This window comes from Fusarium tjaetaba, assembly GCF_013396195.1.
Source record: "Fusarium tjaetaba strain NRRL 66243 chromosome Unknown NRRL66243_c0000074, whole genome shotgun sequence".
Lineage (NCBI taxonomy): Eukaryota > Fungi > Ascomycota > Sordariomycetes > Hypocreales > Nectriaceae > Fusarium > Fusarium tjaetaba.
Window position 1 is genome coordinate 1 of NW_023501270.1, and position 13,030 is coordinate 13,030.

The 13,030-nt window shown below is 47.4% G+C and overlaps 5 protein-coding genes across 5 annotated transcripts; 2 read left to right on the forward strand and 3 right to left on the reverse strand.

Moving 5' to 3' along the window:
* Positions 1–667: 667 nt before the first annotated feature.
* On the forward strand, positions 668–2,408 carry FTJAE_3909 (aat family amino acid transporter; the record flags this gene model as incomplete). Its single annotated transcript, XM_037350257.1, has 6 exons — positions 668–691; positions 744–794; positions 843–1,140; positions 1,189–1,305; positions 1,361–1,755; positions 1,806–2,408. 6 exons carry the CDS (start codon positions 668–670, stop codon positions 2,406–2,408), a joined length of 1,488 nt encoding a protein of 495 aa, XP_037208954.1.
* A 757-nt stretch (positions 2,409–3,165) lies between these two features.
* Positions 3,166–4,545, forward strand: FTJAE_3910 (yneE; the record flags this gene model as incomplete). The annotated part of the gene is made up of 1 exon (XM_037350259.1): positions 3,166–4,545. One exon carries the CDS (start codon positions 3,166–3,168, stop codon positions 4,543–4,545), a length of 1,380 nt encoding a protein of 459 aa, XP_037208955.1.
* Positions 4,546–4,863: 318 nt separating this feature from the next.
* On the reverse strand, positions 4,864–5,913 carry FTJAE_3911 (zinc alcohol dehydrogenase; the record flags this gene model as incomplete). Its single annotated transcript, XM_037350260.1, has 1 exon — positions 4,864–5,913. One exon carries the CDS (start codon positions 5,911–5,913, stop codon positions 4,864–4,866), a length of 1,050 nt encoding a protein of 349 aa, XP_037208956.1.
* A 760-nt stretch (positions 5,914–6,673) lies between these two features.
* FTJAE_3912 (isochorismatase) lies at positions 6,674–7,498 on the reverse strand (the record flags this gene model as incomplete). Its single annotated transcript, XM_037350261.1, has 3 exons — positions 6,674–7,158; positions 7,207–7,354; positions 7,403–7,498. 3 exons carry the CDS (start codon positions 7,496–7,498, stop codon positions 6,674–6,676), a joined length of 729 nt encoding a protein of 242 aa, XP_037208957.1.
* Positions 7,499–9,672: 2,174 nt separating this feature from the next.
* On the reverse strand, positions 9,673–10,735 carry FTJAE_3913 (pectate lyase; the record flags this gene model as incomplete). The annotated part of the gene is made up of 4 exons (XM_037350262.1): positions 9,673–9,930; positions 9,979–10,140; positions 10,188–10,285; positions 10,333–10,735. The coding sequence occupies 4 exons, from the start codon at positions 10,733–10,735 to the stop codon at positions 9,673–9,675; spliced, it is 921 nt and encodes a 306-aa protein (XP_037208958.1).
* Positions 10,736–13,030: the final 2,295 nt, after the last annotated feature.

Sequence of the window (13,030 nt, forward strand, 5' to 3'; positions counted from 1 at the left end):
ATAGCTTTAATTTATAAATATAAAAAGAAATTTCTTTTCCATCTATCAGGGCGTTGCTGATGCTGCGATCGAGTTGCAGGGCGTAGAAGCCGAGGAGAAGAAGATGGGTGAGAAACATGTCGAGTCTCTTATGTGAGCTTGAGGTATTCAATTATGAGATGGGATGGTCAACCTACTTTCTGAATGAAGACTGCCTTCTCTACATCGTCCTATACCGAGAATCTGAGATAAAGAAAATCACTATGGTTCTTCCTGCATGAGCCCCGATTTTGTATAGGATACATTCTATTTCCTTGCATAAATAAGATCTTAAGACGCTCGTCTTACTATTTTCTTTAACGCTTAGCCGTGATATGGTCACTTAAAGTCCGCTTAATGTAAACAAAGTCGCATGACTATAGAGTATAGCGCTTACTTTTGGAGGGTTTAATATGCAGCTATTTGTAGATCCCGAGCATAGATGCGTGAAATGCCCTCAATTGGCTATTCTAGAACCAAAAGCGGGCTTCGGATTGAGAGAGCGGCCGCCGGGTTACATCGATATGCAGTGAATCAGCAGTCAGAAATTTGTCAGCATGAGAAGTGCAAAGTCATAAATAATTACAAACACAAACATGCAGAGCTTCAAGTTGTGTTTGTTCTATGCTGAGAGGATCACTGACTGAAGATGTGGCTGTTGAGCGTTTCGGTGGTACGAGCGGTAACTTTGGTTCCTTGCTCTTTGCCTACACTTCATCATCAAGGCCCTACTAAGACCATCGTTCTCACAGTTACGACATCTTCCAGGACCAAAAGTGAGCTCTGCCAGGCCACACTATATCTCAGTGCACTGACTTGGGTAGAACCAGCAATTCCTAGTCGGCCATGCCTTGCGCATCCTCCGTGGATCAGGACCAAATGAGCTCTATCTCCAGTGGATGCGGCATTGGCCGAACGCCCCGTTCATACGCAGTCTCTCTTGGCTCAACACAGAGGTTGTTCTCGTAAACAACTTAGAGGCATGTCGCGAGGTCCTCCAAACGAATGCTTATCGGTTCGCGAAACCGGCGTTCTTTCATACACTTGTCGGAGATTTTCTGGGTGTCGGTCTGCTGTTCAGCGTTGGTGACCAGCACAAGCGGTTGAGGCGCATTACTGCAGGTAAGGCCTTCTTTCGTGGATCACGATTATGAATACTCATTATGATAGGACCTCTGTCTCGTCGGAGTATCCGGAAACTGTTCCCGACGTTTGTGACCTACTCTCGCAAGTTGAACACTGAGATTGAAACTGCGATTCAACGAAGCAGCAACGGTGTCTTAGAACGTACGTATGCCCCCAGTCAACTCATCTCTATCATCATCTGACAAAATCGAACCAGTCGAGGATCTGTTTACAAGAGTGACACTTGACATCATCGGCGTCTCACTAGTTGGCAAAGAACTTCGAGACTTTCGCTCAAAGACCTCGCCTTTATCATTTGAACAATGCTACAATGGTATCTTGGCACAACCACTCGCCGGCCAGATAATCAGCTTCGTCAATCCCTTCATCCCACTCCGTTGGCTACCTGTGTCTGCAAATTTGAACTTTATCAGGGCCAAATCTGCTCTCAAGAGCATGATGACAGAACTGATTGAGCAGCGGACATCTGAGGTAGCAAAGGCAAAGGAGCTGGGTACAGACAATGGATTATCGGATGATTTGTTGACGAGGATGATTGAAGCTAGTTCTGTTGAGAACCAGAAATTGTCTAGAGATGAGTTGATCGATATCGTGCGTAACTGCTCTGCGACCTATTGGTATATCACTGACGGGAATTACAGACTATGCAGGTCATCGCGGCAGGACACGAGACTACAGCAAGCGCCCTTTTCTGGACAGCCTATGCCCTCTCAAAAGATCAAAAGTCACAGGAACGGCTAAGGAGTGAGATACTCCCTCTTAGTGCCGACGACAAGACCGCCAAGTCGATCGACGAACTGCCGTACCTCGACAACGTGATCAAAGAAGCCCTTCGCTTGTATTCGCCTACCTTAATTATCCCATGGGAAGCACTCGAGGATATCAACATAGCAGGCGTCAGGATCCCAAAAGGGACAACGGTTCAGCTCGTCCCAGCAGTGACACAACTGAACCCCGAAATCTGGGGTCCTGATGTGGAGACCTTCGATCCTGATCGATGGGACATTCTCTCCGGCGATGCCTTGAGCCCATATGCGATGGAGACCTTCTCAAATGGGCCTCGCATGTGCCCCGGGAAAGCTTTGGCTTTACTGAATATGAAAGTCTTGTTGGTTGGATTGATCAGAGACTTTAAGATCGGGAGTGTTGGAGATGAGGAGGTGGAGTTTAGAAACCCGAGTTTGACGTTGAAGTCTAAGAAGCCACTTGGGTGTAAGGTGCAACGTGTTGCTGAAGGACCTTGATCTTGTTGAGGACCAGAAACGGTGGAATGAAGGACTGACAATGGTGATACGAGGTGGCTAGTAGGAAATCAGATAACACAGTATCAATGAATGAGGAGATAACAGATAAATCTGAGGGGCTCATGTAATTGAGTAATAGATGTAGCGGATGTGGTGTTACTATTCTGGACGGTGCAGAATAAGGCTATATGGAAGAGCCTCGCTGCTCAAACGACATTGACGATCAGATACCCAAACAACACCAACTTCATCTAAACCATGTGAGCAGCAGAAGTCCAAATGATGCCTCGGTTTGTATTTTCCTATGTCAAAGTGAACAATAACAACACCTTAAGAAAATTAACCTCTCCTAGCAAAGGTTCTTCGAAGTCTTGCTAAAATTAGAAGCTGAAAACACCAAGTCAGCAACACACGATAAGTCACCAGCCATTACAGTAATTCTAGACAGACCACTACCAAATTAAGCATCAATTCTCAAGCTTGTATGCGGGTCAGACCGCCTTGGCGAATGCTTATGCCAAAGCTTGTTGGCAATTGCTAATATTCTCAGCACTAATGTCGGACCATCAGAAGTCCCATCAGCACTAAATGTTCAGCTCGAAATATGAGACCCTTTTGGGAAGCATCATTTTTTATGGTGGAACCTGCCTCCTTTATAAGCCATGGGCAGGTCTTCACTTTGAAAACTCCGTTCTGCTATCTGTCTTCATCCATAGGCACTATTCGCCGTTGTTCCTCGCGTGCTTCGTTTTCCACCATGTCGGACGCTGGTCGAGATACTCCAGTGGAGATGAAGCCACTCCCAGAGGTCCAGGCTAGACAGAACTTCTCTGGCGTTGAAACTCCTCCAAACCAGGAATATCTGCCCTCGCCTTCACCTCCGGTACATGATGACATGAATGATAGCAATTACTTCAGTGGTCCAAGGGATCTCCGCGGTCATTCCAAATGGCCACTCATCCTTCAACTCCACGGCTCAATCATGCCATCACTCATCATCCCTCTTTTCCTCGTCGCATGCTGGTCCACTGCTATCACTGTCATATCCAAGAAAGTTCATGATCTCAGCGTCAACTCTGTTCTTCTCACCATCCTCGGTTTCGTCGTCGGTCTCAGCCTTTCCTTTCGATCATCAACTGCTTATGAGCGCTACGCCGAGGGCCGTCGTTACTGGGGAATGTTAGCTACCGCTTCGCAAACCCTCGGACGGATTATCTGGATCCATGCAGCAGATACTGGTGCTGATGGTCAAGACACTAGAGAGCTGCTTGTCAAGAAGCTTGGAGCGCTGAAGCTCATCGCTGGGTTTGCCGTTGCACTGAAACATACACTTCGCTTTGAGCATTGTGCGAGTCAACCTGATATGCAACCCTACATCGCCCACCTCGACACATTCTCAGGCCGTACAACAGCCGTGCCGAAGCGAAGGGTCACAAACTTCAAACAGGTAGCTGGTGAATATCTAGGTCTCTCATTCGCTCAGAGCGATCCCCGCAAGCACCTCAAGAGAGCTGAAGAGCACCAAGGAAATCTCCCGCTTGAAATACTGAACCATCTGGCCATTTCTGTCGACTGTCTCGTCGCAAACAAGCAGCTGTCCGTTGCCATCCACCAAACTGTCGCGTATAATCACATCACCATGCTTAACGACGTAGCAGTCGGGTGTGATCGAGTGCTCAATACCCCCTTGCCGATCGCATATACCATCGCTATCAGCCAGATCACGTTTGTGTATGTTATGCTGTTGCCGTTTCAGTTGACCGGTCCTCTTGGCTGGATAGCTATCCCAGCTACCATCACGGCCGCATACATCATCTTTGGTCTATTGTTCATTGGACAAGAGATCGAGAATCCATTTGGTCGTGATGTCAACGACTTGCCGCTGGAGACCTTCTGCGATCAAATTGCAACCGATCTAGACATTACGGCTTCCTTCGATCGCCGTGGTGCAGACCATTTCTTGCTTAATGGAACACCGCTATATCCTGTCAGTGCTGCGTCTGGTAATGCTTGGATGGATAGTAGTGAGGAGAAGATGAGGGAAACTATCAAGACTAAGCCGCATGTTCTGTTCAACTGGCGACGCCAGAGGTCTCATGACAATATCTCCAAGGAGGTGGATGGGAAGATTGTGTAGAGGTGTCCTCGGCTTTATCTTAAGTTGAGAAGACTTTCGCTCCGATTTTCCAGAGGAAGTGGTTGCCATGGTCTTTAAGTTTGGCCAAGTTACACTCAGAGCCTTCGACTTCTGAGGTGATAGTTAAGAAAGACCTTCCACGTAAGACAAATTACATTATGTCAATCAATTGGATATACAATTTGTTTAGAAGAGGATGCCAAAAGAAACTCTGAACTGTCCTGCCATACCCAAGACAATCTTTTCATGTCTCAAAAGTCCATCTCGTTTGACCTTGGTCAGGTCACGCCATGGCCCTCATCCTCACTGAGCAATGCCTTATCCATCAGCACCAGCTTCACCCCCAACACGCACAACCATCTTCCCTCTCGTCCTTCCCTCCTTCAGTCTCGCATAAGCCCTCGCTGTATCCTCCAACCCAAACTCCTCCTCAATAACGGCCTTCACCTTCCCATCTTTCATCCAATCCGCAACCTGCCCAAAGTCCTTCCTGTTAGCGGTCACAGAGTGGTACTTGAACTTACGCTTTCCACCGCCCAGCCACCCCGGTAACATACTGATAGTGAGGAGAGCTTTGAAGGTATGAAAGCGTGGCGGCAGACCGACGCAAACATACTGCCCCTCGGGTTTGAGATACCGATGTGACTGCCAGTAGAGATCTGGATCGTTGAAGACCGTGTCGAGGATGAAGTCAAACTTGTCTTCTTTCTTTTTGAGCACTCCAATCGGGTCTTCGGACTTGTAGTCAATAGTCTCATCAGCCCCGAGGCTGCGACAAAACTCGGCGTTGGAAGCGGAGCAAGTGACTGTGACATGAGAACATCCCAAAGCTTTCGCAACCTGAATCGCAAAAACACCAACACCTCCACTGCCACCATTAATAAACACCCTATCATCCGCCTTCACGAATGGTGACATGCACTGCAAAGCGGTCGTCCCACAGATCCCAACGCAGGCCGCATCTTTAAGCTCAACACCATCCGGCAACACTGCCATTGCCTTGCTCCCAACAACAACATACTCCGCAAGAGTTCCACCAATTGGTAACTCTGTCCTTCCAAATACCTTCTGACCGGACTGGAACTCATTCAGTGTCGTGGAGACTATCGTGCCAGAGAAGTCAAGACCTGGCGTGACGGGTTTGGAGAACATGAAGTTCGTGAGAGGCATTTCAGCAATTTTGTAGTCAAGATGATTGACTGATGCATATGCGACTTTGACAAGGGTATGTCCTTTTGGAATCGATGATGTATTTCTGGGTAGTTTAGCGTCGGTGACGAGGGTGAGATTCTTGTCGATGCCGCCTTTGATGAAGCGCCATTGGGCGGCGCGCATGGCAAGGGGGAGCGTGCTATTTGATGCCATCATTGTGATGCTTGTCTTTCGTTGATTATTAACTTCATTAATCGCACCCTCATTCTGCAAGCTGTCTGAGAGTGAGATCTTATAGACTTGCTGGACTTGAGGTTATGGCTGACGACAACGTGTTGGTGGCACATGATCAGGTGCTGTTGTCTTGGCTGAGGTGGTCTGATTGGCGATCAACCAATCGAAACAAAAATGTCAGATTCCGTGCCCTTAGATGGTCTGTTAAGCTTAAAGTATTGGCAGAAATCAAATTTGACTTGCGCTTCTCTCAGTTGTCAGGAATGCCCTGATAAGCCTGGTCTCATGATTTCTTGCACTCATTTAAGAGGGTTGCAATTAACAGGGCAGATCGGACCCCGCGGTACCCCAGACCTTGGTTACTTATGGGCCGATGGGAGCGGAGTGCAAGGTGAGACTTATAATCCGACGGCATAATAAAGGCTTCGTATCACAAAGGCTTTACTCACCCTTTCATTGTACACTGATGCTGTCGGGCGATTCCGAACGATGCGTTGACCTCAAGACATGTCAGTCGGAGTCACGTATGTAGGAAAAAGAATTCAGGAAGCAATGATCGTGCATTCATTGTAAAAGGTGAAGAAGAATGAAGTAAAGTCTATCTGAAACCATCTCCTCCAAATGGGGACAGAGACGGTTGTTTCGGGAGTTGAAGACTATCCAGCTGCCTTTCAAGCCAGCTCCCAGAGCAAGTCATCATCCATCTAGGCAACAACTGCTAGTGCCAGAAATCAATCTAGCTCTAAGGGTAGTGAGTGTATCCATCCTCACCAGGCTGGATAGTTCCGTTAGTGATAGCCGCAGCATGGCCACGAGCCATGTAACCAGCAGCAGGGTAGTACTGTCCGAGCCAAGGGTAGATCTCCTTGGCACCGGGCTTGTTCCTCCAGTCGCGCATAAGCTCACAGACAATAGAGAACAAGCTGACAACCTGAACACCAGCATCGCGCATGCGGTCGTTGGAAATGTCGCGGATGAGAGCGGTGGTAGTGCCGGATGCCTCCATGTTGGCCCAGACGGAGTATCCGGCGTCACGGAGGGAGAGAGCGAGGAATGTGGTGCAGACGTCGGTGGTGATACCAGCGAGGATGACCTGGGACTTATTGGTGGCCTTGACGGCGTCGCGGAACTCTTCGCTGTCCCAGGCATTGACTTGGCCCTGGCGTTGGACGAGGGGGGCTTTGGGGTACATCTCGCGAATCTCTCGCATAAGAGGACCATTGGGGCCTGAGCTGTTAGTAAGAGTCTATGCGATAAGATAGGTTGAGGACTTACCCTGGTCGGCGGAGGTAGTTAAGATAACAGGCATGTCGAAAGCCTGACCAAGAGCAGCGTGAGCCATAGACTGGTGATGATACAGAGTAGGATCCCAATCTCTGGTCAACTGGTAAAGACCTTCCTGGATATCAACCACGAGGAGAACCTAAACCTGTTAATACCAAGAAGAAACAGATAGCACTGGCAAACTCACGGCATCGTTCTTGTCAAGACGCTCATACTTGTAGCTGCTCTTAGCAAGAGCAGAAACAGAGAGGACGCCAGCGGCGATGATGGAACTGAACTTCATTGTCGAAAGCCTTGAGTTGCAGGTTGGTACTGAAGCTGTGAAATGGCTGTTGAACCTGAAGAATTTCCCTCAACTTGGGTTGATACCCAGCTATATATACTCGGAAATCAACCTCGAATACTTCACATGCACGTTCTGAATTCTGCATCCTGCGATCTTGGCATGCTGTGTAATCCTGGAGTCAAAGGTCCTTGATTCCATGCCCAAATGCACAGTCGGAAATGAAGTCCGCCTCAGTCGGCCGAAGCTATCCTCGCGCATATTGGCCCAAGCCACCGCGACGCCACGAGGAGCTATACGAATATGCATAAGGTCGGCCCGCTGCGAGACCGGGTTGAAGGTGCTCGTAAGCCTTTGGCGCGGGTTTGTCATCATGCAGTCCCCGCTTCACGCAGGGTTTAGTAAGCTGTAGTCACCATCTTTCTCAGCAAGAAGCCCCAGTTTGACTGCTACGACGCTGTCAAAAGATGGAGATCTACCGACGGTTAGTGTTTAGTCGGGGAGTTATTGACCGTTGAAGTTGAGGTTATTTTTTGGTGGCTTGATGATGTTATCGTTGCGGGTCGGCACTGAAAGATAACCCTGGTTCGAATCTTGACAAGGATCCCGATGTCCCGATTGGCGGAGTGAAGCGATGGCAATATTTGAAGGCCTCGGTGAGAAACTGTTGACTGACGCATGCTTTGATAATCCTCATTGTCCAATACAAATTGGAGCTGAGGCCGAATTGCCCCTCTTCTGAGCCTGTAGTGTAACAGTTCGGTGGGGAAAGTATTGCCATAGATGAGGACCCTTAGACCCTTCATATGGATAGAAGATGGTATTATGCATGTGTTGTGCAGCACGCGGACCTTTCGATCCAGTTTGAGCGAGGAGGAATGGTCCTCCAGTGACAGTGTCTTGTTGCGTGACAAATACTACAGAGGGTTCACGTTGCATTGCCTTTCTGTGTAACCCGACGATGCAGCGACATATTCCAGTGATTTGGAATGCTTAGATACAACAAATAAGCTGCAGGACAAGAAGTCTCCTTCAGTGTGCACCCTGAACACTGAGAATATTGTGGGCTTTTCAATATTATTGCTAACATTATCATGTTTATACTAACATCTAGCTTCAGCGTCTAGTATATCCACTATGATAAACAAATTGAAGATGAAATATTCACCCTATTGAAGAGACATATATATTGCTATCCAGATACTTATGGGGTTTAATTACAGGAGTAACATAAAGATAATAGTCCCTTGTTATTACAGACTATAACTTAATTCTAGATATAAGTAATGTTAGCTGGCAGAGAAGATATCGAGCCGACTTGACAATCTTCCAATGAAGATGCAGACGAAACAAGGGCATATTCTTAATAAGTAATATAGTTCATAGATGACTGGTTTAGGAGAATTGCAACCTTTCTTGGGAGGCGATATGCAAACTGAGCTGGCCTAGGATGTCTGTAGAACTACATATAGTCAACGCAAGGGTAAGCCTCCCAAAGAGAACCCTGATTGACGTTGCTATCTTATATGCTACTGATATTAGTCTTGAGATCCAAGTCTATATCATATGAGGCTAGATCTATCTACATGTAACAAACGACCCAGTGCATCATTTATCAAAGGTATGCGAACCACTGCCCTAACAACGTTGATGAGGCACCTGGGAATAACTGGCATCACGTTTGGCACTCCGCCATCGGGCAATGGCTTTAGACTTATGGATGCATTGAATGTACTTACTGACAGGAGTAAGGTGGGTGCTGGATCAGGTCACTCGATGTCGGGCATCATGGGCTCGCAGGATGCAAGCTGTTCTCCTGGTGACAGTATTCGTGTCTATACTCAAACCCAGTCGAAACAAGACTTTGTGAAGTTTAGTCTAAAGCAGGATTTACAGGTATTAAAGAAGTATACTTTGGCTAACATCTCTGGGGAGACACTTACTCGGCTTATGGCTATGAACGCCGTTTAGGGTATCAGAGCCACTGGCCAGATTGAGAGAGTAGTTTTCTTAGTCAAAATCTCATTTTGTCAATTAATTCAGATCTTTATGGATCTCTAAGTTATACACGGTGACATAAGCTCTCAGTCACAAGCCTCAACTGTACACAACAGACTTCATCAACACTGGACTAGGTCTTCTCGTCTTCCGTCCACACGAGGTCCTATGTTAGCTCAGTTGAAGCCCTCAGGCCAGAACTCTTCAAGCCACTCATAAGGATCCTCAGGCTCATACGCGTTCGTAACCTTGCCCTTGAACTTTGTAATGTTATCCCTTGTCTCATTATACAAAGCATACTTCTCATCAGGTCCATTTCCGATATAGTATGGAACAGTCTGCACGTTGTTGCCGATTTCTTTGTCGACAATACTAGTGACATTTTCGATCTGAGCGTTCTTGAGACGGAACTCATCACCGAAGTTGGGGTTGATCTAGATCTGTTAGAAATAGTCTAGATCAGTGGTGAATGGGGTTCTTACGATGCCCATTCTGAGACCGTCAACGGCAATGACGTTCTGAATTGTGGCGTTGCGCTTGGCTTGGTTGAGGCAGTTTCCGCAGGACTGGTAGAATGTTCCAAATCCCTCAGCGTAGAAGCCAGTAATATTGTACTTGCCACCAAGCGAGTTGTCTTGGAAGATCTGGGAATGATTAGAAAGGAAGCTTTATCCTCATTTCTGTTGCTTACCTTGTCTGTTGCGCTTCGTGCTCCACCGCCAATGACCCTCAACTGGGTGTTCAAACCCTTCGATGTGAGAGCATCTTCACAAACGTCCTCCCACCAGACTGCACAAGTTAGTACAAGCCATTCAAAGGCAGATAAAGCCACTCACCATTTTCAACCCAGGCATCACCCAAAGCATGGATACCCTCGGCCTGGTTCTTTCCAATGATGACATTTCGAATAGTCGAACCAGGCAACAAGTTGAACACAGCATCAGCATCAGTGCCCTCTGCTTGTTCATTACAGCTTCCTTCAGGTCGTTCATACCGCTTCATCTTGCCATCGAAGACCTCACCAGGCATGATGTACTTGGAATTCTTGAGAACGACTGTTTCCTTGGCGACTGGGAACTTGGTAATGGGAAAGGGGAAGCGCGGCGGTGGCCTTTGGCTGAGATCTCCTTGGGTGGCGTCGGTGTCACCTTGTTTGCCATCGCCGGTCTTGGACTGACGGGTGTCAATGACAGCGGCCTGGGTAACGGGGAGGAGAGATAGGAGTCGTGAGGCCTTCATGGTGGATTCGAGATGCGACTTTAATCTTGGTAAGGGTCAAAGGCGAGGGTACAAGTTCAAAGGTATCCAAGAGATGGGGTAGGTAGTTATTAGGATGAAATTGCCGCTTATATATGTTTTTGGCTGATATATGTAATACGGACCTTATGCTATAACATACCAACCTCAGTTCAGGATCAACTCAACAGTCTTGGTGCCTGCCATCCCATTTCACCGCTTTGCATGTAACCGACGGCATTAGCCTGGTCCTTCGCTCGGTTCACTGCGTGCCAAGACTCTAAATCAACAATTCATGTCACTCGACACCAAGGATATGATTCCATGAATCATCATGCAGTAAACATTTGATCTTCTTCTTAGCAGCTTTCCCAGATCCTGTTAAAATCCGGGGTTGTCGATTTAGGCTTCTTTGAAGGCTTCGTTTGTATCATGGATTCATGGTCCAACTATGGGGGAAGGGACGACGCGGGGTAAGCTTAATTGAATCTCTGGATGAAGTTGATTCGTGGTTCTGTATTCCTCCGTCCGGGGCCGGCTATTCCACCTTTCACAGACCTCACTAAGACCGCAGGGCATGATTAACTATAATTTTGGCTCCCGCTACTTAGTCCATATTACCTAGGATCCTTGTTAGAAAGTCTGAGCTGATTCAATTAAGCATTTGTGGGGGATCTCGTGGTACTCAATCCTGTTGAAAGCTTGCATTTGCGGGGCTTGGCTGACCCCCAAACTTGAACGATATCCTCCTCTTCTACTTACTGTATGCTTCTGAAGTAGAGGGGTCCTATTATATAGAGGATAATACGCAACAAGCCGCAGTAGTCCATTCAAACCAGAAATTTCCGGATTATCTATAGTGAGGGAGGCGCTTCTGCTCCCTTCCTTCACAGCTTCCACGCGGGGCCATCCGTGGAGATATCAAAATGATATATTCATTAACTTGCGAATCTGAAGTCCCTGATATTCTATTCAGCTTCACGTAGGCAAGTATCTCGCCGAACGTTCGCCCTGAACAGGTCATGATCTCCTTCAGATTCTTTATCACATTGGTACCAATTAATCTTACATTGCCCTCCGCAGATCAGATCTACTGATTGACAGGAGAGGCTGTGAACCGATTGGTCTGAATCGCTTTCGCCTCGATAGCTTATCATTATTCTGATATATGTCTGCACCAGGCTTGGCTAGTCTGCCTCTGCGCCCCAGTATCTCAATATTTAGCTATGTCCAATTATGAGTTCCTAGGTATGTGGCTCGGGTGGTAACCCGATTGATGGGCCTGCGTTGAGGGGACTAAGGAGCTTGTGTAGACAAGTTAGGAGTATAGTGGGAGAGCCTTAAGCCTATGAACACGTGAGTGATCCTGAAGTAGTCGCCAAAGGCTCGACTATCATTTGAGCATTGGGGGATTCATCTTGTATGCCCGACTAAATCTGAACGGGTAAGAAGATTTGATGTTCTTGAAAAAACCTACCACGAGATCATCCAGTGAATCAGTGAGAGTTTGATACATATTCTTTCTTCGACTCCATGTCAGCGAATATGTATCCAACGATCATTTTCTGCAGCTTTCGGGACTGTGAGGTTACGGTCTCGGTGATTCGGGTGATAGTTGCAGCGGTAGAGATCTTTCGTGATCACGGTACGTTGATTGCTTGTTAATAGTAAACCCGGAATGACCCCCAAATACGCATAACACCGACAATTCAAAGCAGTAGTATGCCAACAAAGAGCCCTAACTGCTCTTTGGCATGATTCGAGGAACATCTCAGACATTGGGGGACTCGTCTGTCACTCGCCTTTTCCGTGCAGATGGAAAAAGCCCTTGCATGATTTTATGACCGATGGGACCTCACGCCCCCACAGTCTGCGTTCGAAACGTTGGGGTAGATACGGGTTTGGTCTGATCATCGAGCTTCGGAGAAGGGGTTTATGCATAACTACGTTAACGTTAAGCTGGGATAATCTGTAGATGTCAGATCGGTGTTTAGCCGGCCGCTCGATATCAACGGTCAATCAGTAGAGAGAGGAGTCAATAACGGGTTCTAATAACTCAAAGCTCTATTGATGAAGGGTTGAATTGTCGAGAGGGATATTTCTTGACCGCTAAGGGTTTCCTCTCGTCGTTACCCCAGATCACAGGTCACTGCCGGTAATGACGGTGGACGAGAGATCGTCACAATCCGGGGTATTTCCAGATCATCCACCAACCACGGCGCCTCAGCCCAACCAATTCCACCAATAATAGCCAACCATGACATCGATCTTTTCCGAACGCAAGATCATCCAAACTTG